The sequence below is a fragment of the Dendrobates tinctorius genome, unplaced genomic scaffold, assembly GCF_039654945.1.
Source record: "Dendrobates tinctorius isolate UK_male_01 unplaced genomic scaffold, ASM3965494v1 ptg000022l, whole genome shotgun sequence".
Lineage (NCBI taxonomy): Eukaryota > Metazoa > Chordata > Amphibia > Anura > Dendrobatidae > Dendrobates > Dendrobates tinctorius.
In genome coordinates, this window is record NW_027361690.1 from 66,914,504 (window position 1) to 66,941,024 (window position 26,521).

The 26,521-nt window shown below is 41.7% G+C and overlaps 1 protein-coding gene across 1 annotated transcript in view; it reads right to left on the minus strand.

Annotated features, from left to right (window-relative positions):
- Window positions 1–6,111: 6,111 nt before the first annotated feature.
- FAM174B (family with sequence similarity 174 member B) overlaps window positions 6,112–26,521 on the minus strand; it is a 109,561-nt gene continuing 89,151 nt past the window's right edge. Inside the window, exon 3 of the mRNA XM_073568748.1 lies at window positions 6,112–6,550. Within this exon, the coding sequence (XP_073424849.1) occupies window positions 6,547–6,550 (4 nt within the window). The 3' untranslated portion in view covers window positions 6,112–6,546. The remainder of the gene's footprint in view (window positions 6,551–26,521) is intronic.

Below are 26,521 nucleotides of genomic sequence, written 5' to 3' on the forward strand. Positions count from 1 at the left end.
ACCCAGACAAGCCTTTTAACCTCCACATCGTTTAAGCTATCCTAATACATGTGACTGCACAAAGGCCACCGCAAGGTATGGCCTACAGAACCCTACGTCAGACTTTTGTGGATTCGGGCACATCACATGAAGAGGCCGACCAAGGATCACAAAGGAGTTGCCACACAATCCCTTTCCATCTGGCCCGCTAAAAGCTTTGAAACGCCAAAAGTGCTGGCATTCATTTGCAATCTTGTCTCAAAATAAGCAACACTGTTACTTTAAACACAGACATGCCGTTACAGAGCGCACAGGAAGTCTGCAGCCAGCTTGCTTCATTTGCCTAAATGAACTGGTAATTAAAGCACAGATGAGGTCTTGCAGTCATTAAATAGCTAATCAAAAAGGAATGACAAAGTACTTGTACTCTATTTTTAGCTTGTTTTTCCCTACAACCACACAAAATGGAACATGCAAAAACTAAGAGTAAGACAACACAGATCACATAGCAGCAAACAGAAAGAATTACAATCACATCCTTGTGGATATTTGGCAGTGTCACACACTTCTCAGAAAGGAAGCACATTATCCCGACGGTTAACTCTTTCTTGGCACATTGTCTTTGGGATGTGTGCTAAAAGGGGTTAAATGAGTCTACAATCAATTTGTGATTAAAAAAAAAAATAAAAAAACTATTGCACGCCAAGTTGTAGCTTGTATGCATAGTTGCTATATTGGTTGCTTACCTGACATGGGGGGAACTTAACCAAACCAGGACTGGCAGAAAAGCATCACATGGCTTTTCTGTAATATAAAGGGGTATTCCCATTTCCCCACTTCTGCCTCTGCTGCCAGCTTCCTGTGGTAGCGACCCTGCCTCCTTCCCAGTAAGCTACTGTAAAAGCGGAATATAAGATGCGCCGCACCATTTTATTAAAAAAAAAATTCAGATTTTCCTCCCCAAAATTTAGGATGTGTCGTAAGACCTGGTGCATCTTATAGTCCGCAAAATATGGTAATCCAAGCTTTGTTAGACCTAAATTATTATCCCAGCCCATGTAGCTTAATCTATAGAAGCAAAAATCCCATATATCTGTATTTTACATACATCTAATATGGAACCCTCAATGCGCCTCCAATTAGAAACATATGGAGGTTTTCGCATAGAATAAGTAGCAAAGTTTGTATATATCATAGTGGCATACTCCTTCCCCTAAAATCATTGTTTCTTGAGTACAGTGCTTCATAGAAGCTCCAAAAGTATTACACAGTCAGTAGGGACTCACTGGGGCTTCAAGTGGCACATTTTCTGCCACATTACATGTTAGTCAGTACTCGATCTCTTGTTCTATACACACCAGTCTGAACCACCTGGAAATAGATGTGGAGCTGTGTGTGAAGCGGAGTCATTACTATGAACTCCATATACAGTACATGTATATGTACATACATTGGGCCAGATTCCTAAAAGTTTTTGACGTAAAAAGTTTAGAAAAATTGCAAATTACATGAGGCTGTACTACAGTTTTGTGACTTCTGACATTCTCACACCATTTTTTGCCCAACTCTGACAAATTAGGTGGGCTGGGATGAGTGGCAGCATTCGCTATGCACAAATCTTACTTCAGCAGGGAAGTTATGGCGAGGTATACGCCATTTGTCCAATACTCCCGATTCATTAAGAGGTGTTCACCTCTGACTCCAGTATGCCCCCTCATCAAACCCAGCATGAACAGCGTCGGTCTTGATAAATCAGGGACCAAAGAATTATAAATCACCACATACTTATACCTTATGTTATAGATACATCACCTCATACATACCAACATCCACAGGATACAATATTGTATACATTTACATTAATAACACATTTCACATATTACTGAGCTACCTTATTAACCAATCCATATTACTACAACTCAATATACAGAGCTAAGAGAACCATTAGCGTTGAGATGTTCAAAGGGCTTTCCAACACTAAAAGAAAAGAATTTCAAGACTTGCTCTCCTTTCATATTTTAAGGCAGATAAAAAAATAAAGTTAAAGAAATTGCCCACTACTTATACATTAGTTATCTATCCTTAAGATAGGTCAATGTCTGATCAGACGGGGTACCTCCATCGAACAGTTATTATCGGTGGCGGCGGCCACATGTCGAGCTGCTCCGTCTACTTGTAGCAGCCGGTGTTTGATACTGAACATCCGCGACATATTCAAATCAAAAGCTAGGTCATCAATGTAAAAGTAGTGGGCAACCTCTTATGGGTGAATAATTATTGATACACTGCGCTGCCCCAAGATCGCGCTATACTGCAGCTATATCGCAGCCTAACGCCGGTGAATGGGGACCGTGACTGCAACAAGCAAATTGCAAAAAGTTGAATCCAGATTTTTACGACTTGCTTGTCGCAGACTTATAAAGGTAGCACTGCGGCTCCATTTACCTGCATTACACTCTGTCATTCTAGCTAGGCCAGAACGTAACATACAAAACAGGAAAACGATCCCAATTTATGGAAATCACGTGGTTTCATAAAAAATAAATCTATCATGGTGAGACGGGAATATAGAGGAGTATGGTGCAATAAGAATAATATTCACCAACCTTCAAGGTCGTGTGCCGACATTATATTTATATATATTACTGGATGTCCATAGCACATTGTTATCAATTTCTTCAACTCTTGGAAGGTAAAGAGTTGTATAAAGCCTCCGTTCACACATAATGATATCCCAGCGATCCCACCAATGATCCGACATGGATGGGATCGCTGGGACATCGTTAGGCTGATCGCTGGTTAGCTGTCACATAGACAGCCCCAGCGATCAGGACCAGCGACGCTGGACGCTGCATTCTAGTGTAAACGTCGGGTATCCAGGAGCCGCGGCTCCAGGATACCCGCTGTTCACCTTGGAAACCGGCATACACGCTGGTTTCCAAGGTAAACATCGGGTATCTAGGAGCAGCGCGACTCCTGGATACCTGCTGTTTACCATGGAAACCAGCGTGTACGCTGGTTTCCAAGTTAAACAGCGGGTATCCAGGAGCCGCGGCTCCTGGATACCCGACATTTACATTAGAAACCAGCGTCCTGCATCGCTGATCGCTGGTCTCTCGCTGCCACACGAGCGGGAGACCAGTGATGGAAAAACGGCCCAGGCCGCTCGAGCACGACCAGCGATCCCCGTCACACACAGCGATCTTGCTGGCGAGATCGCTGATGTGTCAAAAAATCAGCGATCTCGCTGTGTGACGGTACCCTTACTGGTTAATAATCTCCAGAATTACGGTTTATTTAGATCCTAATCTCGGGGTATTAACATTTCACATTGTGAAAAAGTCTAAATTAATTTTCTTTTACTCAGCCAGCGAGCATCTGAAATCCAGACATCCTACTACTGACTGCTTCCAAGGTAAGATATATGAGGGTCATGGCTCAGTCTACGTGGAAGTCACATAGATGAAAGGTTATTGAACGCTACATGAGAACAATAAAAATACAGGTGGAATACTTTCCTCCACTAGTATGGATGGATGCCAGATTGCAGCCCTCATGTGAGGTTTTCTGACTGATATAATATCAGATAAAGCAGAATGTCGTTTTGAATTGTTCTGCTTTTTCCTCTTCCTTATTTATCGGAGATTGGCCTGTATGGCTTCATCGCTCAAGACAAATAATCCCTTGATCTTAAAAACGATAATGGTAAAAAGAAGGCTAAGGGCTGAGAAGATGGAGAAGCTGGCATCTTAATATGATCATTATGGCAGAGTTACGCGGCACATGCAAAATATCAATGTAACAGTATGGCTCCGAGCCTGGTGCAATCCCATCGGAGGCCAGATCTTATCTCATTAAAACATGTAGAGTTAAAGCTATGGGTTTAGGCTGCAGTGTGTGGAAATCTCCGAGGACTTGATTCTTTTTTTTTCTGTGTGTCCTGCGTATTTTTATTTGAATACCTAGATAAAAGCACAGGAGGAAGCGAGGAAATTAAATCAATGCATGCAGTTTAGAGTTACACGTCAGTAAGTCATCTGAAGGTAGATGAGCCCCTATACAGCTGTGCAGCAACATACTGCCTTCCTGATGAACACAACGTGCAAACACTTTGGTCCTGTAGTAAAATCATCATCAGCCTATGAAATATAACCAACGATGAGTGATGGATAAATCAAAAGTAAGGTCCATCTTCTAAAACAATTCGAATGTATTAAAAAAAACCAAAAAAAAACCTTTTATTTAAAAATCACACCGACTGATTGTTCTGCATCTGCAGCTTCTCTGCAGAGGTATATGTCTTTATGGTAACAGACTTCAAACTCACATTGGCCGCCTGTCCCCTACTGATTCCAATCTGAAGCAAGTACTGGAGGTTGGTAATAAGTAAAGAAAAGATGGACGAGAGTAAGACTGCAGGATCCGGTTACCCGTGGTTTGATTTGACCTATTACTATGTTTAGTAGTCTACTACTCATTTTAGAGACGCGAGAACCAAAACATGACTGTGAAGGCGGACATAACTCTGAAGAATTGTTAGGCTCAAAATGTGGAGTGTCAAGAATCCGGTCCAGCTACTTGGAAGAGTAATAACTGCTTCCCATGAAACACTGTTTATCTAAGATCTTACCTCGCATTGTATTACCTTTATTTGCCACGGCTAGTTTATAAAGCATTGCGGCCTATACATCTTAATTGCGCCCATACACCATACAGAATTTCAGTTAAAAGATATGGATGCCAATAGGCACATTTTTCCCACTTCAAAGCAAGAATTTAGAGCTAAAAATGATGTTTAATTAAAGAAACACTCCCAGGAAGATTTTTTTCTTTAACTTATCCTGTGTTTAAGTGGAAGGTGTGTAATGTGTATGTGGTAATACACTCAGCCACCATCATCTTCTCTGGGATCCAGGGCCTTTCCGCTCCTCTTCTCAGTGACGTCACTGCTCTTCAGGCTATCTGGCTCACTCTATGCTCTACACATGAGCCGGAAGTCTCTTACGACGCAAGTCTATAGAAAAAGAGACTTCTGGGTCACAAGACTGGTGACGTCACTGAGGAGAGGAATGGTGCTGGATACCGCAGAAGATGGCAGTTAATGTCAATTGTGTCTTAGCCGTGGTGGCCGCGGACCACTCTATGGCATATATCACCAATATTGAATAACTGATCTAAAATATTAAACAGCTGCCTCCCAGACATGTTTCGCCATTGCTGGCTTCTTCAGGGAAATGAGGCTGCTTCTCCACTCATAGGCTTTGGCCTTACGAAATCAGCTGAGTGCTGCACTAGGCTACCTTATTAAGTGACCAGTTGTAATTGTAGGACAGCCCCTTAAAGTTTAGTAGTCAATTCTCCCACTTTCAAAAGCCACTGCTGCATTTGCACCTATGCAGTAGTTTTTAACCACTGGGGACATTGACTTTGTCAAACATGATTTAGTTTGTTATTCACAGACGACAGACATATATATATATATATTACATACTATATACTTAACATAGAAAATATCCAAATATATTAATGAGAATTATTATTTCATGTACAGCATAGTGACCTATCCTTAAAAATATTTAACCCTCTTCTCCTATAGATTTTTTTCAATCACAAAGGTTTTGCCCTAATTATCTGCTCTAAACAGAGAACAATAAAAATCTAAAAGAAAAAAAAAACATACAAAACAAAAGCCACCACTGGCAGCAACACACTGACACAACAGGATATTGGAGATGATCATTTCATACACATTATTTTCAATGATTGGTTGGTAATAAAAAACAAAGAAAAATTTTCATTTTGAATGGAGCCACAATTAAGGGTTAGAAAATGTTCCCGTACCCTACGCAGCGACATGGTATGAGCAATTATGTGCATACAAACTGGTGGGAAGCATATTGAACACATCGGCCACTTTTACATTAGGTGGAGCGCCTATGTGTGGCTAAGGCACGCTGACATATAGCCAATATTGACGAAAAGGAGGGTTCTCTCCGATGCTGGAGTGTTAAAGTTGAATCACGGTGATCTGCTTAATTCCTCAGACTTCACTATAAAAATTGTGTCATTATCGGTATAATATCGCCTCTTGCTTCGCAGAATCTGGTAGTAGATATCATAAAATGTGCTCCATTATTTTTTAAATTACATGCACTTTAATGAAAAATAAAAATTCAAGTGTTACCTCAAAAAGGACCCAATTTTTGCTTTACCAGTGGAATGTTTCCAGTAATTATGGTTTTGTGTAAGGTCTTATGGCAGCAGGTCTTTGGTATGTACTATGAAAATATCTAATCAGACAAAAATCCCCCCTCCCAGGACTGAAAAGTAATAATCCAGTTAAAAGGTAGTCCACGCTTCTATCCCCATTTTTGAAGTCTTCAGGTACATAAATATGGGCTTTTAGCATAAGGGGAAACTCATTAATCCAGGTCATGTCTTTGCAGATGAAGGTGCGTGAAGACATCATTTTCATATTTGTTTTCCACAAGATTAAAATTTCCAAACTCCACTTCAGACTTTTGGCTTCACTAGAATTTTGTCCAGATGTTGGTAGATCAAACGTTCTTACCTGCCATGAGAAAAAGATCAAAAAGAAGAAGAAATGTAATAAGTTATGTATCTAGCGATCGTGCGTTAATTATTCAGAATGTGTGCGTAATGCAAAGACAACAATGACATTTCACAAGTAACACAAAGAGAGATTCAAAGGAAGATTATGGTGAAAAGAATAACTCAAGCTTGAAAGAAGAACCTAGACTGTATACCAACATACCAAGGAGGCAGTTTTCTTAGTGCTGTGATCAGAAATGAAAGACAATAATATCTTTAACTTGTACAAAGTTTTAAAGTTGATACACAGGTATGATATGATAGGTGATAACTTGCTGATCGATCAAGTCTGATTGCTGGATCTTGCACCGATTCCAAGAATGGGGCTCTGCAGGTCATCATCGGAATGGAGCAGCGAGGGGAATGCCCAAGATCAAGTCATTCTCTACGAAAATGCTGCGGAAAGGGTAGTACAGAGAGCGTCAATTTTAGGCAATCCCGTACAGAATGACTAGAACACCAGCATACAAACTCAACTGAAGCTTCATTCAGGCTGGGATCTGCAGAGACCTGGTACAAAGAAGGGCAAAGCTCTTTTGGGGCAGACTGGATCATACATTGTGGTTGTAAATGTGCCCCTTTCCTTTGTCATTTTACTCTTGATTGAACTTTTGCATTTGTGTTTTTTTTCTACCAGATCAACTACGTAACCCCAATAAGCCTATTCAAAAGCACTAGAAAGCTAGCTCTACAAGATGACTTCAGGAGAGCACCATGTTTTATAGTTTACTGACCGCAGACCCTTCATTCAACTCTTCCACAACTATTTCACAAAATGCACGTTATGCATATTAGAACGCTTCTGAATAAGATATGTGACTTAATTGGGTCCAACAAAAAGCCCAAGTTTAACAGACATGCAGTTTTAGTCAACTGGACCAAAATCATGTAATCTGAACAAATTATAATTTGGGCTACCATACTGAAATCTGAGAATTTTGTGTCACCCCAAGCTACAGAACAGGATGAAGTTCGGTAGTTTTGCATATAAATCTTTTTCAATAGAACACATTCACATGATTGTTTTAGCTAAACTATGCTTCTTTTCCCATTTATTTAAAAAAAAAAAAATTGTATCCTAGTAGATAAGTTTTAAACAGTATTCCTATCTTGTTTAGATCAATACTTCTTCATCTTATGCATTATTATATTAAATGTAATCTGTCACCAGATTTTTGCCACCTAATCTGAGAGGAGCATGACTTAAGGCCCCATTACACGTAATGATGTCCCAGCGATCCCACCAACGATCCGACATGATGGGATCGCTAGGACATCGTTAGACAGCCCTTCCAGCGATCAGGACCAGCGACGCCGGACGCTGGTTTCTAATGTAAACATCAGGTATCCAGGAGCCGCGGCTCTTGGATACCCGCTGTTTACCTTGGAAACCGGCTTACACGCTGGTTTCCAAGGTAAACATCGGGTATCTAAGAGCCACGCGGCTCCTGGATACCCGATGTTTACATTAGAAACCAGCGTCGCTGATCGCTGGTCTCTCGCTGCCAGACGCAGCGATTCGTGCTGGCCAGCGGGAAACCAGTGATCGAAAAATGTCCCAGGCCGATCGAGCACGATCAGCGATAACCGGCAAGGGGGCCGGTCGCTGATCCCCTTCACAAACAGCGATCTCTCTGGCGAGATCGCTGTGTGTGACAGGGCCTTTGGAGTCAGTGACTCCCAATTCCAGCAATGTGACATTCACTTGGCTAATTGCTGTAGTTTTGATATAAACACTTTAACAGATTATCACTTGAGCACTAGTAAGCCTGCTGCCATGTAGACCTCCATATTCATAAACTCTTTATTAGCCCGCCCCCACCACTGATTGGCAGCTTTCTGCCTAAGCACAGTGTACATAGAAAGCTATCAATCAGTGGTGTGGGCAGGGACATACATAGCTCAGGCTTCAGAAAACTGGTAGATCTGCAGCAAATAGATCAAAACTACAGCAAGCAGCACAAAAGGGATATATTGCTTGAATCAGGATCTCTGCCCCTACACCATGCTGCTCTCATATGGGGCAGCAAAAATCTGGAGACAGGTTCCCTTTAATTGATATTTCTCTCTCACAGCAAGAGACCTGTGAATCACCAGAGATGTGCTGTGAAAAGCCAGAGATCTTGCCATGGTCCCCAGACGAAAATCTAAAGTATATTTTCTCTGAAACGCCAGAACGATTCAGAGATACATATATCCGGCCGCAATCGTGCTGCAAGACTCTGGATTCATGATGACTGTGGTTGGCAGTATAAGTAGAGACCTGTCAAACCTGGACAGTGGGCAGAGAGAAGCCTCCGGGGACCCATTCCCAGATACATGCTGCCTGTGGTTGGCAGTATAGGCAGAGACCTGTCAATCCTAGACAGTAGGCAAGAAGAAGCCTCCGGGGACCCATTGCCCGATACATGCTGTCTGTGGTTGGCAGCATAGACAGAGACCTGTCAATCCTGGACAATGGACAGAGAGAAGCCTCTGGGGACCCATTGCCCGATACATGCTCCCTGTGGTTGGCAGTATAGGCAGAGACCTGTCAATCCTGGACAATGGACAGAGAGAAGCCTCTGGGGACCCATTGCCCGATACATGCTGCCTGTGGTTGGCAGTATAGGCAGAGACCTGTCAATCCTGGACAATGGACAGAGAGAAGCCTCTGGGGACCCATTGCCCGATACATGCTCCCTGTGGTTGGCAGTATAGGCAGAGACCTGTCAATCCTGGACAATGGACAGAGAGAAGCCTCTGGGGACCCATTGCCCGATACATGCTGCCTGTGGTTGGCAGTATAGGCAGAGACCTGTCAATCCTGGACAATGGACAGAGAGAAGCCTCTGGGGACCCATTGCCTGATACATGCTCCCTGTGGTTGGCAGTATAGGCAGAGACCTGTCAATCCTGGACAATGGACAGAGAGAAGCCTCTGGGGACCCATTGCCTGATACATGCTGCCTTTGGTTGGCAGTATAGGCAGAGACCTGTCAATCATAGACAGTAGGCAAGAAGTCTCCGGGGACCCACTGCCTGATACATGCTGCCTGTGGTTGGCAGTATAGGCAGAGACCTGTCAATCCTGGACAATGGGAAGGAAGAAGCCTCTGGGGACCCATTGCCTGATACATGCTGCCTGTGGTTGGCAGTATAGGCAGAGACCTGTCAATCCTGGACAATGGGCAGGAAGAAGCCTCTGGGGACCCATTGCCTGATACATGCTGCCTGTGGTTGGCAGTATAGGCAGAGACCTGTCAATCCTGGACAATGGACAGGAAGAAGCCTCCGGGGACCCACTGCCTGATACATGCTGCCTGTGGATCCGCAACATATATCAAATGTAAGGCTCTCTATAATACATGAAGTCTCATTGTGATATTATCACAATAAATACATGGACATCTGACCACAAAGCATAAAATGTATCACAATCCAAGATGAGTAACAGATGGTAGAGCCCCGCAGTGTAGGAAGAACATAAGGTTTGAGATTTCTTATCATAGAGCCATTCATGACAATCTATACCCAGTTTGCAGCGTAGAATAAGGGGGACTTGAACAGAAAAAGAGCCATCAGTTAAATTAAGTACACCTGTAATCTCTAAAAGGCTAAAAGAAGTTACAGCTAACATTAGCTACAATGCCTGTTTCTGTTACACATAGAGATTGCAGAAAGACTTTCCCCTACATCTGAATGCGGTCTTACAGTTACTTAACCGATAATGAACAAATTTAAAATTGTTCATTTTTGTGTTACAGAGATAAGAAACCGAATAATAATAAAAACCGAATTTTGGCTCATCTTTCATCGTTTTTAAGAAATCTCAAGATGGAAGAGGCCAGGAGCCATTTGGTGAGCTGCATTTCTTGCTACATGTTCACAGATTTACCTGTGGAAAAGCCAAACTTCACATGCCACAAATGCAAGCTTGTGTCCCTGTTGGAGGAAAAGTTGCAAAATCTCGAAGAGAGGTTAGCTACGTTGAAGATCATTAAGGAAGGTGAAGAGTTCTTGGACAGAGCAGAATTATCTCTTCATGTTACAGAAAGAGAAGAAATTCGAAGTGCACCTGAAGAAACAGAGGAATGGAAACATGTGACCCAGAGAAGCAGGATGATCAGGAGGCAGTCAGCACCCATACTGCTCAGAAACCAGTACCAGGCTCTCACGCAGGAAAACGATGAAGAAATACATCAGGATAAGACTTTGCCAACAAACAGCAACCTTGTACGCCTTCAGAGTCCTCCTGGATGGAGAAAGAAAAATGTTGTGAAGAAGAAACGGAGAGTGGTGGTCATGGGGGATTCCCTGTTGAGAGGAACAGAGGCCGCTATCTGCAGACCGGATATAACTTCAAGAGAAATGTGCTGTCTTCCAGGTGCAAAAATTAAAGATGTGTCTGACAGGATATCAGGACTCTTCAGACCTACAGATGACTACCCATTCCTGCTACTACATGTGGGGACAAATGACACCGCAAGAAACGACCTGGAAACCATCTGCAGAGACTTTGAAGACTTAGGCAAGAAAGTGAAAGAACTGGGAGCGCAGGTGGTTTTCTCTTCCATCCTCCCAGTGGATGGCCATGGAACAAGGAGGTGGAATAAGATTCTGCAGGTGAACAACTGGCTACGTCGATGGTGCCGTCAGCAACGATTTGGATTTCTGGATCACGGAGTGAACTACTTATACGATGGACTACTTGCTAGAGATGGGGTGCACCTTACGAAGACTGGAAAACATGTATTTGGAAGTCGCCTTGCTACACTTGTAAGGAGAGCTTTAAACTAGAACAACATGGGAAGGGAAACAAAAGACCAGAAAAAGCCATACACCTGACAAATGCTATTGAGAACTCTGCTATTAGAAGTGGAAAGGAAGAACAAAGACGAAAGAATCTAATTAATAAAAATATTGAAGAGAAACCAATCACAAACTAAAATGTTTCTATACTAATGCACAAAGCATGGGCAACAAACAAGGAGAATTGGAACTACTAACACAGGAAAAGAAATATGATGTCATTGGAATCACTGAAACTTGGTGGGACAATACACATGATTGGAATACAAGACTAGAAGGATACAACTTATTTGCAAGAAACAGACTTGATAAACGAGGAGGGGGTGTTGCATTGTATGTTAGAAACGCGTATATCTGCACAGAGATTGAAGCTTCAGAGACTGGGAGTTCTGTGGAAACTGTTTGGGTAAGAATACAAGGACAGAACAATGGAAAGGACACCATTGTAGGCATTTACTACAGGCCGCCTGTGCAAGCTGAAGATATGGATGAACTCTTTATGCATCAAATGGCCAAGTTCTCCAAAAAATATGACATAGTTGTCATGGGAGATTTCAACTATCCAGACATTTGTTGGGAATCTCTCTCAGGCAAAACTAACAGGTCAAGGAAATTCTTATCCTCTCTTGCTGACAACTTTATCTTCCAAAAGGTAGGGGAGAAAACAAGGGGAACTGCTACCTTGGATCTAATCCTTATAAACAGGGAGGAAATGGTTGAGGAGGTAAAAGTGGCTGGAACCCTAGGAGGTAGCGACCATGCTATTTTAGAATTTTGGATAACTAGAGGCGGAAGACCTGTGAAGACTCAGACGTCAAGGTTAGATTTCAGAAAGGCAGATTTTAAGGGATTCAGAAAGATAATTGGAGGGATCCAATGGCTGGATATCCTTAAAGACAAAAATGTCCAGGAAGGATGGGAAATCTTGAAAAATGAAATTCTCAAAGCACAGTTGTTAACAATTCCGAAAAGAGGGAAGAATAGGAAGCATTTAAGGAAACCAGGATGGGTGAACACAGAACTTAAGCACATGCTAAAAAGGAAGAAAAAAATGTTTATAAAATGGAAAGAGGGAGGCATATCTAAAGAAGAATATAATGCTGTCTGCAGAACCTGCAGGGCACAAATCAGATTAGCTAAAGCTGAAAATGAATTGAGGCTTGCAAGAGATGTCAAAAGCAATAATAAAGGATTTTGGGGATATGTCAAAGGTAAAAGAAAAGTCAAAGATGCTATAGGATTTTTACAGGATGAAAATGATGAAATGGTAAGACAGCATATTGAGAAGGCTGAACTTTTAAATTCCTATTTTGCATCTGTTTTCTCTCAGAAAGGAAATGTAACACCAACTGTTATTCACTGTCCTATTAAGGGAATAGAAGAATCCAGGATATCTATAAACAGAAAGATAGTGAGGAAACACTTAGCTAACCTAAATGAATTCAAGTCTCCAGGTCCAGATGAATTACACCCCAGAGTACTGAAGGAGATAGCAGAAGAAATTTTTTAACCCCTCTCCATAATCTTTGAAAATTCTTGGAGAACAGGAGAAGTGCCAGAAGACTGGAGAAGAGCAAATGTTGTTCCTATCTTCAAAAAGGGGAAGAAGGTGGACCCAGGCAACTATAGGCCGGGGAGTCTGACTTCTATACCAGGAAAGATCTTTGAACAAATTATTAAACAACATGTATGTCAATACCTGGATAAGAATGAAGTGATCAAACAGAGTCAGCATGGGTTTGTAACTAATAAGTCATGTCAGACTAACTTAATTTCCTTCTATGACGGTATCACTGATTGGGTGGATCAAGGAAATGCTGTAGATATAGTATATCTTGACTTCAGCAAAGCATTTGACAAAGTCTCTCATATAATCCTTATTGAAAAAATGACTAAGTATGGAATGGACAAGGCAACTGTTAGGTGGATTCATAACTGGCTTAGTGATCGGACCCAAAGAGTGGTCGTAAATGGCTGCACATCCAGTTGGAAGAATGTCTCAAGTGGGGTACCACAGGGCTCTGTCCTGGGCCCTGTATTGTTCAACATCTTTATCAACGATTTAGATGAAGGAATTGAGGGTAAACTGATTAAATTTGCTGATGACACAAAGCTAGGAGGGATAGCTAATACTAGAGAAGAGAGAGAGAGGATTCAAAAAGATTTAAATAAACTGGAGAAGTGGGCAGCAACTAACAGAATGGTTTTTAACAGGGAGAAATGCAAAGTACTACATCTGGGCAAAAAAAATGAAAAAAGCATATATAGAATGGGAGGAATAGGGCTAAGTGACAGCACATGTGAAAAAGACTTGGGTATACTAATAGATCACAGACTGAATATGAGTCAACAGTGTGATGCAGCAGCAAAAAAGGCAAATGCAATTCTAGGATGTATTAACAGAAGCATACAGTCTAGATCACGTGAAGTCATTATTTCCCTCTACTCCTCTTTGGTCAGACCTCATCTGGAATATTGTGTCCAGTTTTGGGCACCACATTTTAAAAAAGACATCAACAAACTGGAGCAAGTTTAGAAAAGAGCGACCAGAATGGTGACCGGTCTGCAAACCCTGTCTTATGAGGAAAGGTTGCAGGATTTGGGAATGTTTAGTTTGCAAAAGAGAAGACTGAGAGGAGACTTAATAGCTGTCAACAAATATCTAAAGGGCTGTCACATTGTAGAAGGATCAACTTTATTCTCATTTGCACAAGGAAAGACTAGAAGCAATGGGATGAAACTGAATGGGAGGAGACACAGATTAGATATTAGAAAAAACTTTTTGACAGTTAGAGTGATCAATGAGTGGAACAGGCTGCCACGAGAAGTGGTGAGTTCTCCTTCAATGGAAGTCTTCAAACAGAGGCTGGACAGACATCTGACTGGGATGATTTAGCGAATCCTGCTTTGAGCAGGGGGTTGGACCAGATGGCCCAGGAGGTCCCTTCCAACTCTACGATTCTATGATTCTAAGACTCTGGGTTTCGTATGATAGTTTGCAAACACTAATGCTACTTGTGTCAACACAATATTAATTTATCATATACGTTTGTTTTTGCAAAAGTTTCTGCGGATCGTACAGCGATCTTATGTGCAAACAATACAGGACCTGGTTTGAGGACAAAGCATAAAAATATAAAAAAAATAAATAAAAAAGATGACACTTTTCAAGAGCACATAATCTATTTTTGGGTGCACTGTGTCATTTCTAAAATGGGAAACTAGTTGGCAAAAACATTTAAACAACATAGTAGGCTAGGATATAACAAGCTCCTGAGCAGAACATATGGTGGCGTGGTTAATAACTAAGAGAATCCAGCAATTGAGAATCATGTGGATTCTTTTATGAGGAAAGACAAGCATGCAAAAGAGCAACAAATCATCCCAATGGGTCATCCGACGTTTAAGATGAAAATAGAATGGAGGCGGATCGCCCCGCTAATGAAGGCATGAGGGATTCAGAGTCTAGTGTTACGCAAGATACAGGCATTTGCAATAATTTTCAGATTTACAAGGCTAATGAAAAATGTGCATCCAAACATGAGGCATATGAAGGCGGAATGTAGTTTGAAGCTGGAAATAAAATGACCAATTCGTATCAAATATGAGAACAAATCTGAGATCAGAAGAAACAACAAAATGTAGGTATATAGATATCATAGCTGTTGTGTCCTCCAAGAGAAATTAGGATGTAAGAATTACCAGTAATGAATGCGTAGGAGAAGCATGCAGCAGATGTAGACATTACAAACCATGCTACTTTGTCAGAAACATATGGCAACTAGAGGATGTAATTAGCACAAACTGGTGCTGAACCCACATGGACATTTCTTGCCACTCTGCTTTTCGCAACTTCATTAGCAGAACAGGCATTTCGAAGAGAAACTTTTCTAGAACCTACATGGAAGTTGACCGTCGATAACACGGCACCATGTAATCACATATCCCATTCAATTAGAACCCAACATTCTACAAAGTCAATTAACAATATTCACATTTATCCTTATGGTACAACTTTCATTACCTTGTACCAGAAGGATTAAGACACCTCGACAACTACAGAAGGTATGGGCAGGCCATCTCAACCAGAAACTACTGCTTCAATATTAGGAGCAATTTCCTTTATGACCGCTTCTGAATTTTTAAGGGAAGCCTAAAAGGAAAGTCAATAAAAGGTCAAAATGGACAAGTGCCAAGATAAACCTGATGGGACAAAAATCATTCAATAATGTATTAATACATTCTCTAAAAACAGTAAACTAATCAAATATAAAGGAACAGCCCATCGAGAAGTTCTCAGCAGAACGTTAATTATTTTGTCGTGAATCGTATCATATTTCATAGTACAAAGAAATGAGATTACTTCAATCAGCACTAAGACTTTCCATAAACCTCTGGGAGGTCAGCCACAAAACGTGAGCTAGTTGTCATGTATTTATCCAACTATGCTACATATTACTAGAATAAGGAGTACAGGAGAAAGGTCAACTAGGCAGCTTTACGGAGAAACACCCACAAAAACATTTAAAAAGCCAAATCCATGACCCCTGTGAATGAACACGAAATACATACACACCTACGTCTGTGGACAACGCTTAGACTCAGTATAGCAGGAGAAAAACAAGATGATATAAGCAAGAAAATGCTGCAAAACAACTAATTTTTTCTACATCAGAAAACATTTCAATTCTCGTTTCTATAGAAAAAAAAAATGCAACAAACTCTGGAACATATTCCACGATATTACACAATACATCACACTCCTTCTCCACCCAAACAGTTGTTTTTCTTTGGCTAGATTTTCGATATTTCACTCACCAGTCGAGGCCATCTTGAAGTAATAATTGAAAAATTAGGATGATTACTGATGCTTACGAAAACAAGTGATTCTTGATTATGTACTAAGTCTCCCTCCCAAGTGTTCTCACAAAATTTTTTGAGGAGGACGTGCTCTCAGATATACATTACTATTTTATGTTCTGTGACAAATACAGCAACCAGAATGTGTTAAGGGCTCATCTTGACACAAGTATATCTGATCAGTGTGTTTGTTGGCGCAACGGAGAGCACACTAACACAATAATAACCAGTATGCTGATGCACACAAGAGATTTTTTTCATACAGATAGAGGGTCCTTGGGAGAAAAATATAGCAGCATACATTAGTCTGGTCCATATCAATAGCAGGCAGGCTCTGCACCTATCCAAAATGTAGATGAGCCCCACAAAGCTAGTAATGGCTCTGTGATCCCAGCCTAAAGGTATTACCTGGTGGACTGGAAGGGTCATGGCCCAGAGAATAGGACCTGGAACCTGTGGAGAATATTCATGCTCCCCTGCTCATTGCGGCCTTTGAGCATAGCGAGGGGGCCCTAGGAGAGTGGGTAAAGTAAGGCATCGGGTTCCTGCCTTTGCACAGGAGGAATCCCAAGCCTTGCATTCTGCGGTCTCCCATTCAGTCCCGACCGCAGAGGAGGCTGCTCAGCAAAGGCGTCAATCCCAGCATCTTGCTCAGGCTAGTGCTGTCGGGTTGATTGCTGCTGCCACCTCTGGTTCAGCTTTAGCAATACGCACTAGCCAGCAGCGAGCAGCTCTAGAGGCTAGGTCCTTTTTGCAGCCTACTGAGCATGTCTGTGGGACGACCTCTCATTGGAGGTCAGAGGTCACATGCTCAGGTCCTCAAGCAGCTCGGATTGGACCATCAGGAAGGTCCCGGTAGGACGCTGCTATAAAAGATTCGCATGACCGCTCGGCCATGCGCTAGTATAGACTCTAATTGTATTATGACTCCCCTCCCTTGGATACGCATGTTATACAGTTGTGGCCAAAAGTATTGACACCCCTGCAATTCTGTCAGATAATATGCAGTTTCTTCCTGAAAATGATTGCAAACACAAATTCTTTGGTATTATTATCTTCATTTAATTTGTCTTAAATGAAAAAACACAAAAAGAATTGTCCTAAAGCCAAATTGGATATAATTCCACACCAAACATAAAAAGGTGGATAAAAGTATTGGCACTGTTCCAAAAATCATGTGATGCTTCTCTAATTTGTGTAATTAACAACATCTGTAACTTACCTGTGGCACCTAACAGGTGTTGGCAATAACTAAATCACACTTGCAGCCAGTTGACATGGATTAAAGTTGACTCAACCTCTGTCCTGTGTCCTTGTGTGTACCACATTGAGCATGGAGAAAAGAAAGAAGACCAAAGAACTGTCTGACGACTTGAGAAACCAAATTGTGAGGAAGCATGAGCAATCTCAAGGCTACAAGTCCATCTTCAAAGACCTGAATGTTCCTGTGTCTACCGTGCGCAGTGTCATCAAAAAGTTTAAAGCCCATGGCACTGTGGCTAACCTCCCTAGATGTGGACGGAAAAGAAAAATTGACAAGAGATTTCAACGCAAGACTGTGCGGATGATGGATAAAGAACCTTGACTAACATCCAAACAAGTTCAAGCTGCCCTGCAGTCCGAGGGTACATCAGTGTCAACCCGTACTATCCATCGGCGTCTGAATGAAAAGGGACTGTATGGTAGGAGACCCAGGAAGACCCCACTTCTTACCCCGAGACATAAAAAAGCCAGGCTGGAGTTTGCCAAAACTTACCTGAAAAAGCCTAAAACGTTTTGGAAGAATGTTCTCTGGTCAGATGAGACAAAAGTAGATCTTTTTGGGCAAAGGCATCAACATAGAGTTTACAGGAGAAAAAAAGAGGCATTCAAAGAAAAGAACACGGTCCCTACAGTCAAACATGGGGGAAGTTCCCTGATGTTTTTGGGGTTGCTTTGCTGCCTCTGGCACTGGACTGCTTGACCGTGTGCATGGCATTATGAAGTCTGAAGACTTCCAACAAATTTTGCAGCATAATGTAGGGCCCAGTGTGAGAAAGCTGGGTCTCCCTCAGAGGTCATGGGTCTTCCAGCAGGACAATGACCCAAAACACACTTCAAAAAGCACTAGAAAATGGTTTGAGAGAAAGCACTGGAGACTTCTAGGGTGGCCAGCAATGAGACCAGACCTGAATCCCATAGAACACCTGTGGAGAGATCTAAAAATGGCAGTTTGGAGAAGGCACCCTTCAAATATCAGGGACCTGGAGCAGTTTGCCAAAGAAGAATGGTCTAAAATTCCAGCAGAGCATTGTAAGAAATTCATTGATGGTTACCGGAAGCGGTTGGTCGCAGTTATTTTGGCTAAAGGTTGTGCAACCAAGTATTAGGCTGAGGGTGCCAATACTTTTGTCTGGCCCATTTTTGGAGTTTTGTGTGAAATGATCAATGTTTTGCTTTTTGCGTCATTCTCTTTTGTGTTTTTTCATTTAAGACAAATTAAATGAAGATAATAATACCAAAGAATTTGTGTTTACAATCATTTTCAGGAAGAAACTGAGTATTATCTGACAGAATTGCAGGGGTGTCAATACTTTTGGCCACAACTGTAGGACTATTTGAGTTAGAGTTAGCGCCTACTAGTGGCTTTGTCTGCACCACTGTGCTTCCATGTCTCAGCACCTCACTCAGCGCCAACATGGTGCAGTCCAGCTCTGGGCACCTTCAGTACCGCAATAAGAGGCTGCATCCGCCAGTGAGACGCCGTGCGCAAGTCTAGCGCTTTCCTCCCTTGTCCGGGTGGTTAGTGGCGTCCGCCAGAGCGGTGCAGTTCGCACGTGGTGCGCTTTATTCATTTGTTCCTTCCTGGCACCACAGTTGCGGTGCCGAGCACTGGTGTGTCTAGAGGGACTCTAACCCAGTGTCTCAGGGGTAGAGTCCTGTGACTATACACCTGCGCTCCCATTGCCGAGCTCTGTGAGCATAAACAGGCTATGGCATTTGTGTTTGGGGGTCGGGCGGCTCTGTGAGGTAACAGAGTCCGCCTTTGTACACACTAGGTTCCTCTATTGTACCTCCATGTAATGTCCGTCATTACCGAGCAGCAGTTAGCATCTCTGCAAGGAGGACCCCGGGCTGCGAACGCACCTAAATACCTTCTTTATTATTTGGTGCATTCCGCCAGTCCGTAACACAAGCCACAGCTTTTTTATTTTTCCCTTGACATAGCAGTATGAGGTCTTTTTTTTTGGTAGACAAGTTGTAGTTATAGTTCTATAAAAATCCAAGTGAAAAACAAATGCAATTTCACCATTGTTTTGGGGTTTCACTTTTGTTGTGCATTTAAATTGACCTGGAAACAATTATTAATGTTAGTACAATTTAGTCAATATCGAACTTTGTAAGGGTTTTTATTTAAGTGGAATAAAAATTAGCGTGGCAAGGTGAGTGAACAAGACGCAGTCCCTGCTCAGAGGGTTAAGGGGACATATGCAACATTACTGGCTTCATTCTAACACTACCCCCCTCCCCTTACGTCCCCTCTTCTTCCACCCAGCGAGGGAGTTCTCTATAAGAAGTGGGGCATGAATATTTTCTTTGGGTTCCCAATACCTCTTCTTAGGGCCAAATCCATTCCAATCAACTAAGAAAAAAGGTTTTTCCTCTCACCTTCTTTACGGCTAGAATATTCTTTACTTCAAAGACATCTTCGGAGCTTATGGGAGCAGGTGTGACACAAGGATCCTTGAAGAAGGAACTCAAGATGACTGGTTTCAGGAGGGTAATATGGAAGAAATTGGATATTCGGAAGGAGGGTGGTAGCTTCACCTTACAGAATACGACATTAATTTGCTGTATTGTTTCAAATGGACCGATGAAGCAGGGAACCAACTTGTAGGACAGGATCTTAAAACGGATGTACTTAGAAGATAACCACACCTTATCTCCTGGACGATAACAAGTTAAATCCAAGTGTCTCTAGTCCGCATTTGCCTCTTCATTTTCTCAGACAATTTCTCTAGAGTGGCTTTAGTGTCTTCCCTTATCTTTGAGAAATCCTTTGTAAGACCATGGGCTGCTGGTACGCCAGAATCAGATGACACCAGAAGAAGAGATCCTGGCCGTTGCCCAAAAACAATAAAGAATGGTGAGTTTGCAGAAGACTCACTAGCGTGGTTGTTATAGGAGAACTCGTCCCATGTGTCACAAGGGTGTCATGTCCCGTGTGAGACTTGGAGCTAGAAGATCACAAAAGGGAAATGAATCGTAGGTCCTCTTTAGAGATGTGTGATTTGTGTACCATTTTAAATGGTTTTCCTTTCCTTCAGCGCTGAAGGGGTTAAGGACTCTTTCCATGCTGACTGAGAACATTCAGCTTTTGTGCACACAGCTGTTGCTACTGTTAATAATCTCTACATTCTTCATATACCAGCTGTGGGCATTTCTTCCTTGCCAGTGAAAGTGCTAAGCTGTGTAGTTGGAGTAGTAGTTGTAGTGATCTGTAGTTTGCTGTAGTACGAGAGTGTTTTTCTCCTTGTCCTTATTCATATTCAGTTTATTCCTCCCTGTTCTTATCCTCATCTCTATTTTTGGTGAATGGTTTTGTATAATAGAGGTCTTCTGTTATCCCTATTTTGTCTTTGTGTCTGGTTTCCCTTATATTTCTGTCCCATGCTTCATGGTGTTGAGGAGGGGACAGACTAGGGTTTAAAAGGAGCATAGTAAGGTTAGAGACCCAGGCCTCTCAACTTTCATGAGTAGCCCTGGGACAGGAATTGTTAGAGTCCCAGTTCCAAGTATGGTTTGAGGCCCCTCTCAATTAAGACTGTCACAGTGTGACACCATTGTAAGAACTTAACTAAGAATTATGATATGCGTTTATGAAGTGCCACAGGAAGTTAGCCAGTATCTGGTTGATTCTCTCTGTCTGTTGGATTGAGGGTGGAATGCAGACCAGAAATCTAGTACAATGTTCATAAGTGTACACAAAGCTCGCCAGAATCTAGAAGTGAACTGGAACATCTCAGTTGCACACAATGTGGCAAGGAAATCCGTAAAGACGGAAAATGCGCTGGATAAAATTTTCCACAAGTTTTGGAGCAGACAGAAGAGTTGGCATTGGGATGAAATGTGTCATCTTCTAGAAGCGATCAACCATTTCCCAGATGACAGCCACAAGAAGATCTGTAATGAAGTACATGGCAATATGCTGCCAAAGCACTGAGGGCACAGGAAGTGGTAGGAGTCGCCAAGACAGGAGTTGTCTAGAAGGTTTGTTGCGGGTACAGGATGGAGAGGTGGAAACAAACTCCATTATCTCCTTATGAATGGTTGGCCACCATATGCAAGTCTGATTTCTTTGTTTGAATGATAGGCCACCAGTAGTGACGTGATATGCAATGTCTTCCTCTGCCCTACATGACTGGCCACCTTATAGGAGTGTTCCCATAGCAGAATTCGCCTCTTGTCAAATTCTGGCACCAAGATCTTACATAGCGGAATTTGGGACAGATATACTGGAGCAACAGTAACCATCTTGAAAGGCTCGTTGATGAGTTGAGGTCCCTCTTCTTGGCGGGTGGGCAGGAAAGTGCGTGTAAGTGCATCAGGTTTGATGTTTTTGTCAGCTGGCTGTAAATGCATAACAAGATCAAAACAGGCAAAAAAAAAGTTTTTAGCTCCACGTTGTCGACTTGACTTGCATAGGTGCAAGAGGTGCTGTAGGAATGGGATGCTCAGAAATGAGTGGCTTTTGGAAGGTTGGAACCAGAAGAAGCGGTTTTCTCACACACACACACACACACACACACACACACACACACACACACACACACACACACACACACACACACACACACACACCATTTCATTCCAATGGCCAGGGAAAATTAGCCTACCAAAAGATTCTAAAGCCATGACATCTTTCTCCAAACTATTTGAAAGGCTCACTCATCTTGGGGTATGTAAACCTCTGATTTTTACATAGTGAATTATAAAAAAAAGGATCCGATTGTATTTGTTTGAAAAATTGGATGTGTTATGTATTGTACACAGTAGATATCTGAAACAAATCGCCTAAATTAATTTGCTAACATTGAATCTGTGGAAGGGATAAATATTTGTTTTCATAATTTCAAGTGTATGTAAATTTATGGCTAACTGTACCTCTAACATTTTTATTTTAATTCCTTTTATACTAGCTGCAAGTGAAGGACTATTTTAAAAGATACTGCAAATGTATGAATTTTGTGTGTAAAGATAGAAAAATAGTTGCTTTTAAAGACGACTTCTCACCAAATTTTTCATGTTCAACTGGACACACAATGTAATATTGGTTGTACAGATTAATAGAACTTTTTTTATTCATCTCTATGGAGATATTAGCAATCAAAGTTTTAGCAACTAACGAATTACCATTAATAAGTCCAAGTGGGAAGTATCAGATATTTTTCATTGTCGGTAGGTACTCGTGATTAGCGATGCATTGAGTGCTCAGGTACACATAGAGAGTCGCAGGTGCTCTATCGCCATGCTCAAGTCCCCATCCTGCGCGTTTCACGACTGCTATACAGCCAATCTTACAGTGTATGGCAAGCAATCCCAACATGTTTATTGGCTGTCTTACATCCGTGAAACAAGTGGGGCGGGGAATCAAGCATGGCGCTTAAGCTCCCGCAATACTCGATGCACGATCGAGTGGCGATCAAGCTCGCTACTCATCACTTATAATCCCTATATGATGGTGACCAATCATAAGCAGGCAGTAACACGCTGGAAAAAGAAAAACGCCCCACAATAGCTTAGCATGAGCTGTAAGTGTGAGAGCATAACGCGGTGTAACGCAGTCCGTTAATGCTGCCATTGACCCCCATTATCGGGCACATTGCGACGCATGCCGTAAAGCAGCATGTGCTCGCGATGTGCCATCATTCAGATGCGGGCTGCAGCGTCTGAGGCTCTGTCACCGCTAGCACAGATGAATCATCTGCGCTAGCGGGTATAGCATAACGCGAACACGTTATGCTATAAAGTTAATGCAGCCCATTCAACGCTATGCGTTGAACGTGCTGGGTTAACGCAATATGAACCTGGCTTAAGGATAGAGCTCCCATCTCCTGGTCTAACCTCCTGCATAACTAGAAAGTGCTGGGAATAGAGTACAAATGACAAACAACTTCTAGATAAGGTCATTATATTAGCAGAGCAGGCTGTCAAATATCTCACACATTAATAGCTTGCTGTGCTCTCAATGCAGAGTGATGACAAGCTGCTGTTAGCACATCAGACATAAGTGTGATACAGGCTACATTGACTTCATCTCCCAACAGACAGAGTGTATGTGTGGGGGGAGCAGTACAACAGAGGTGACAGTGCTATTAGAGGAGATATGCTGATAGAAGGGTTTGTAATGTAGCACAGTTACAAACAGCCCCTCCAGCACTCTGACTGCCAGTACCTTATCTGAAATGTTTCAGTCATTTGTGATCCACTCCCAGCACTTTCTAATCATGCTGGAAGTTAGACCAGGAGACCACTGCTGTATCGCTACATCTCACACACTGAGAAACCTGCTCTAAGCTATGCTGGTGAAGTGTTCTTATTTCCTTCTCGTGTTGCTGGCTGCAGCCAATATTACATTGTGTGTCCAGTTTAACATCAAAAATTGATGCACGGTCATCTTCAAACAGTTTTTTTCCAGGATTAGAAAAAAAGGGTGGAATATTATTCCAGGAACAGCAACATCTTTTTCGATTGGCTTTATCTAGTATTGCAATCACCATGTACTTGATCATGGACTATTCTTTTAATATAGCTCACTCCTTTGCATCTTTATATTTTTTTTAAATGCCAAGTCTAATACCACATGGAATTAATGATCCAGTGCACTGGTTGTTTCTTGTACAGCTAGCAAAGTCCTAAAAGATTACTTTATTTTATATATCCATTAAAATGCAAAGGCACTGACACGTTTTAAGCTTCATTGTCTAACTCATCCAAATGCCTTAAGACATACAAATTCTGACTTCAAACTGACTGCCAGATGCACAGAGGGAGACTGAGGCTCAAACACCTACATAGCCCGGCTAGCGTTTCAAGAACATCAATAGAATGTACTTTCTTTTTTCCGCATTAATCTAAAAAGGCATCACTATCTACCTCTACAAGCTGCTTCGGGAGGCAAACAAAGACCGTGTTATATCTGAAGGACAGGCCATTCTCCTGAAAAACATCTCCTCAGCTATTTACAAACAGAAGAATGAAGTTAAAACTCTTCTTGAAATATCCAAGGTTGCGGGTCTCTAAGGACACATGAGTGTCAGTCTTTAAACAGGATTGCTGTGTTTGTAAAAAAAAAATATAGGCAAAAGTAGTGTTGGCTGTGTGATAAAATACTACAAAATACATTACTTATTTTGAACCCCCTTACATTCCAGGACAGCCGCTCTGGTGCTGCCCACCTTTTGCTTATGCTACTGTATATACCACACTTGACCACTGCATCCAGTGACTGGCCTCAGTGGTCCAGTGATATATACTGCCAAAGTCATTCATAGGTGAAGTAAAGCTTCTTTTATTATTTTTTCATATTTCCTCAACTTTGCCCACATTTTTTTTATCACAACTTGTAAAATTCCCATATGCACACAAGTGAGGAGAGGACGTTCCCTGCCCATGACAGAAAGAATGTGGTGATAAAGTTGAACGGACCCCACCCCAAGGCCAGAAATGAAATCTGGACATCAGGGCAGTAGCCAGAACTAAATGACATAACTAATGCTTTGGTATTTTACATTTAGAACAATAATTATTAAAGAAAGAACACGATAAGTACATTGTAGTGTTCATAGAAACAAAAACATAAACGTAACAACCAGGAGTATAATATATTGGAAATTCTAAAAAAGGTATTTCCTAGACACAGGAACCCAATGTATGTTCACAAGTTAAATCTTGGCGATGACCATGCAGCAATTTTCCAATTTACTTAGTGAACAACTGAGATTTCCAATTTCTAACTGGTCATCGAAAAAGTTACAAGAGCTAATGTCAACTCTATGGAGTTCTCCAACAGTTAAAGTATATGGGGAGACTTCTTGGTAGAGAATAGAAAAAAAAATAAAAATATCATTATATATATGAGTTCCAAAATACCTTTACTGGAAATAGCAGAACTGATTAGGTAAGAAGTAGCTGTTCACACTGCTGTCCCCTTTGCCTGTCTTATCTAATACTGAAGACAGCCGGGTACTGAAGTAAGAGAGGCTGCTCACACTGCTGTCCACACTACCTATCTGATCTAATATTGGAGATACCAGGGTGCGGAGGTAAGAAAAGGCCGCTCACACTGTTGACCACTCTTGTCTATCTGATCTAATACTACAAATAATTAGGGAATTTGAATTAAGACGAGGCTGCCCACCTTGTCTGTCTTATCTAATATTGCAGATACCAAATTGCTGAGGTACGAAGAGGCTGCACACACTGCTATCCACCATGTCTGTCTAATCTAATGCTGAAAATACCAGATGGAATAGGTAAGAAGAGGCTGCTGACACTGCTGTCCACGGTGTCTTTCTGATCTAATACTGGAGATACCAGGAAATTTGAGGTACAAAAAGACTGCCCACACTACTGTCCATCCGGTTTTTCTGATCTTTCTTTCAAGTATATGTATTACATTTTATGTTTTAATATTAGCTAAAAAATAAAGTCAAATATATGACTTCAATATTTTAACAAATCATATAATGATGGACATAAAAAGAAAACAACACAGAATGTACAAAAAAAGGGGGGAGAGGAGTATGACTGGCACATAGACCCTGGAATGGTAAGCATCAGAAATTGATGAGGATATTATGTATGATTAACCAAAAGAAAGACTGGTACAGATAGATGTTCATGTTTTATTCCTGGGTCCCAGATCCTGAAGAATTTAGCCTGAGTGTCACTCCAGACATTAGTGAGTTGTTCGTTGGTCAGACAATTATCTATTCGGGACAGAAATGCTGGGTATGGTTGTGTCTTTTTTTGCTGACAATAAACTATGGTCTGTTTTGCTACTAAGAAAAAGAAAGTGAGAAATTTACACTGAGGATGGGAGTGCATGGATGATTTGTGGTGTATAAGTGCTTCCAAAGGATCTCTTATTAGGGGGAAACAGAAAACGACCCGAGCCAATTTACATACACGAGACCAGAAATGAGAGAACTGGGGCAAGTCCAACACAAGTACAACAAGTCAACTTTGGAGGCACATCCATAGAAACAATTAGCAGAGTGTCCAGGGACCATATGTA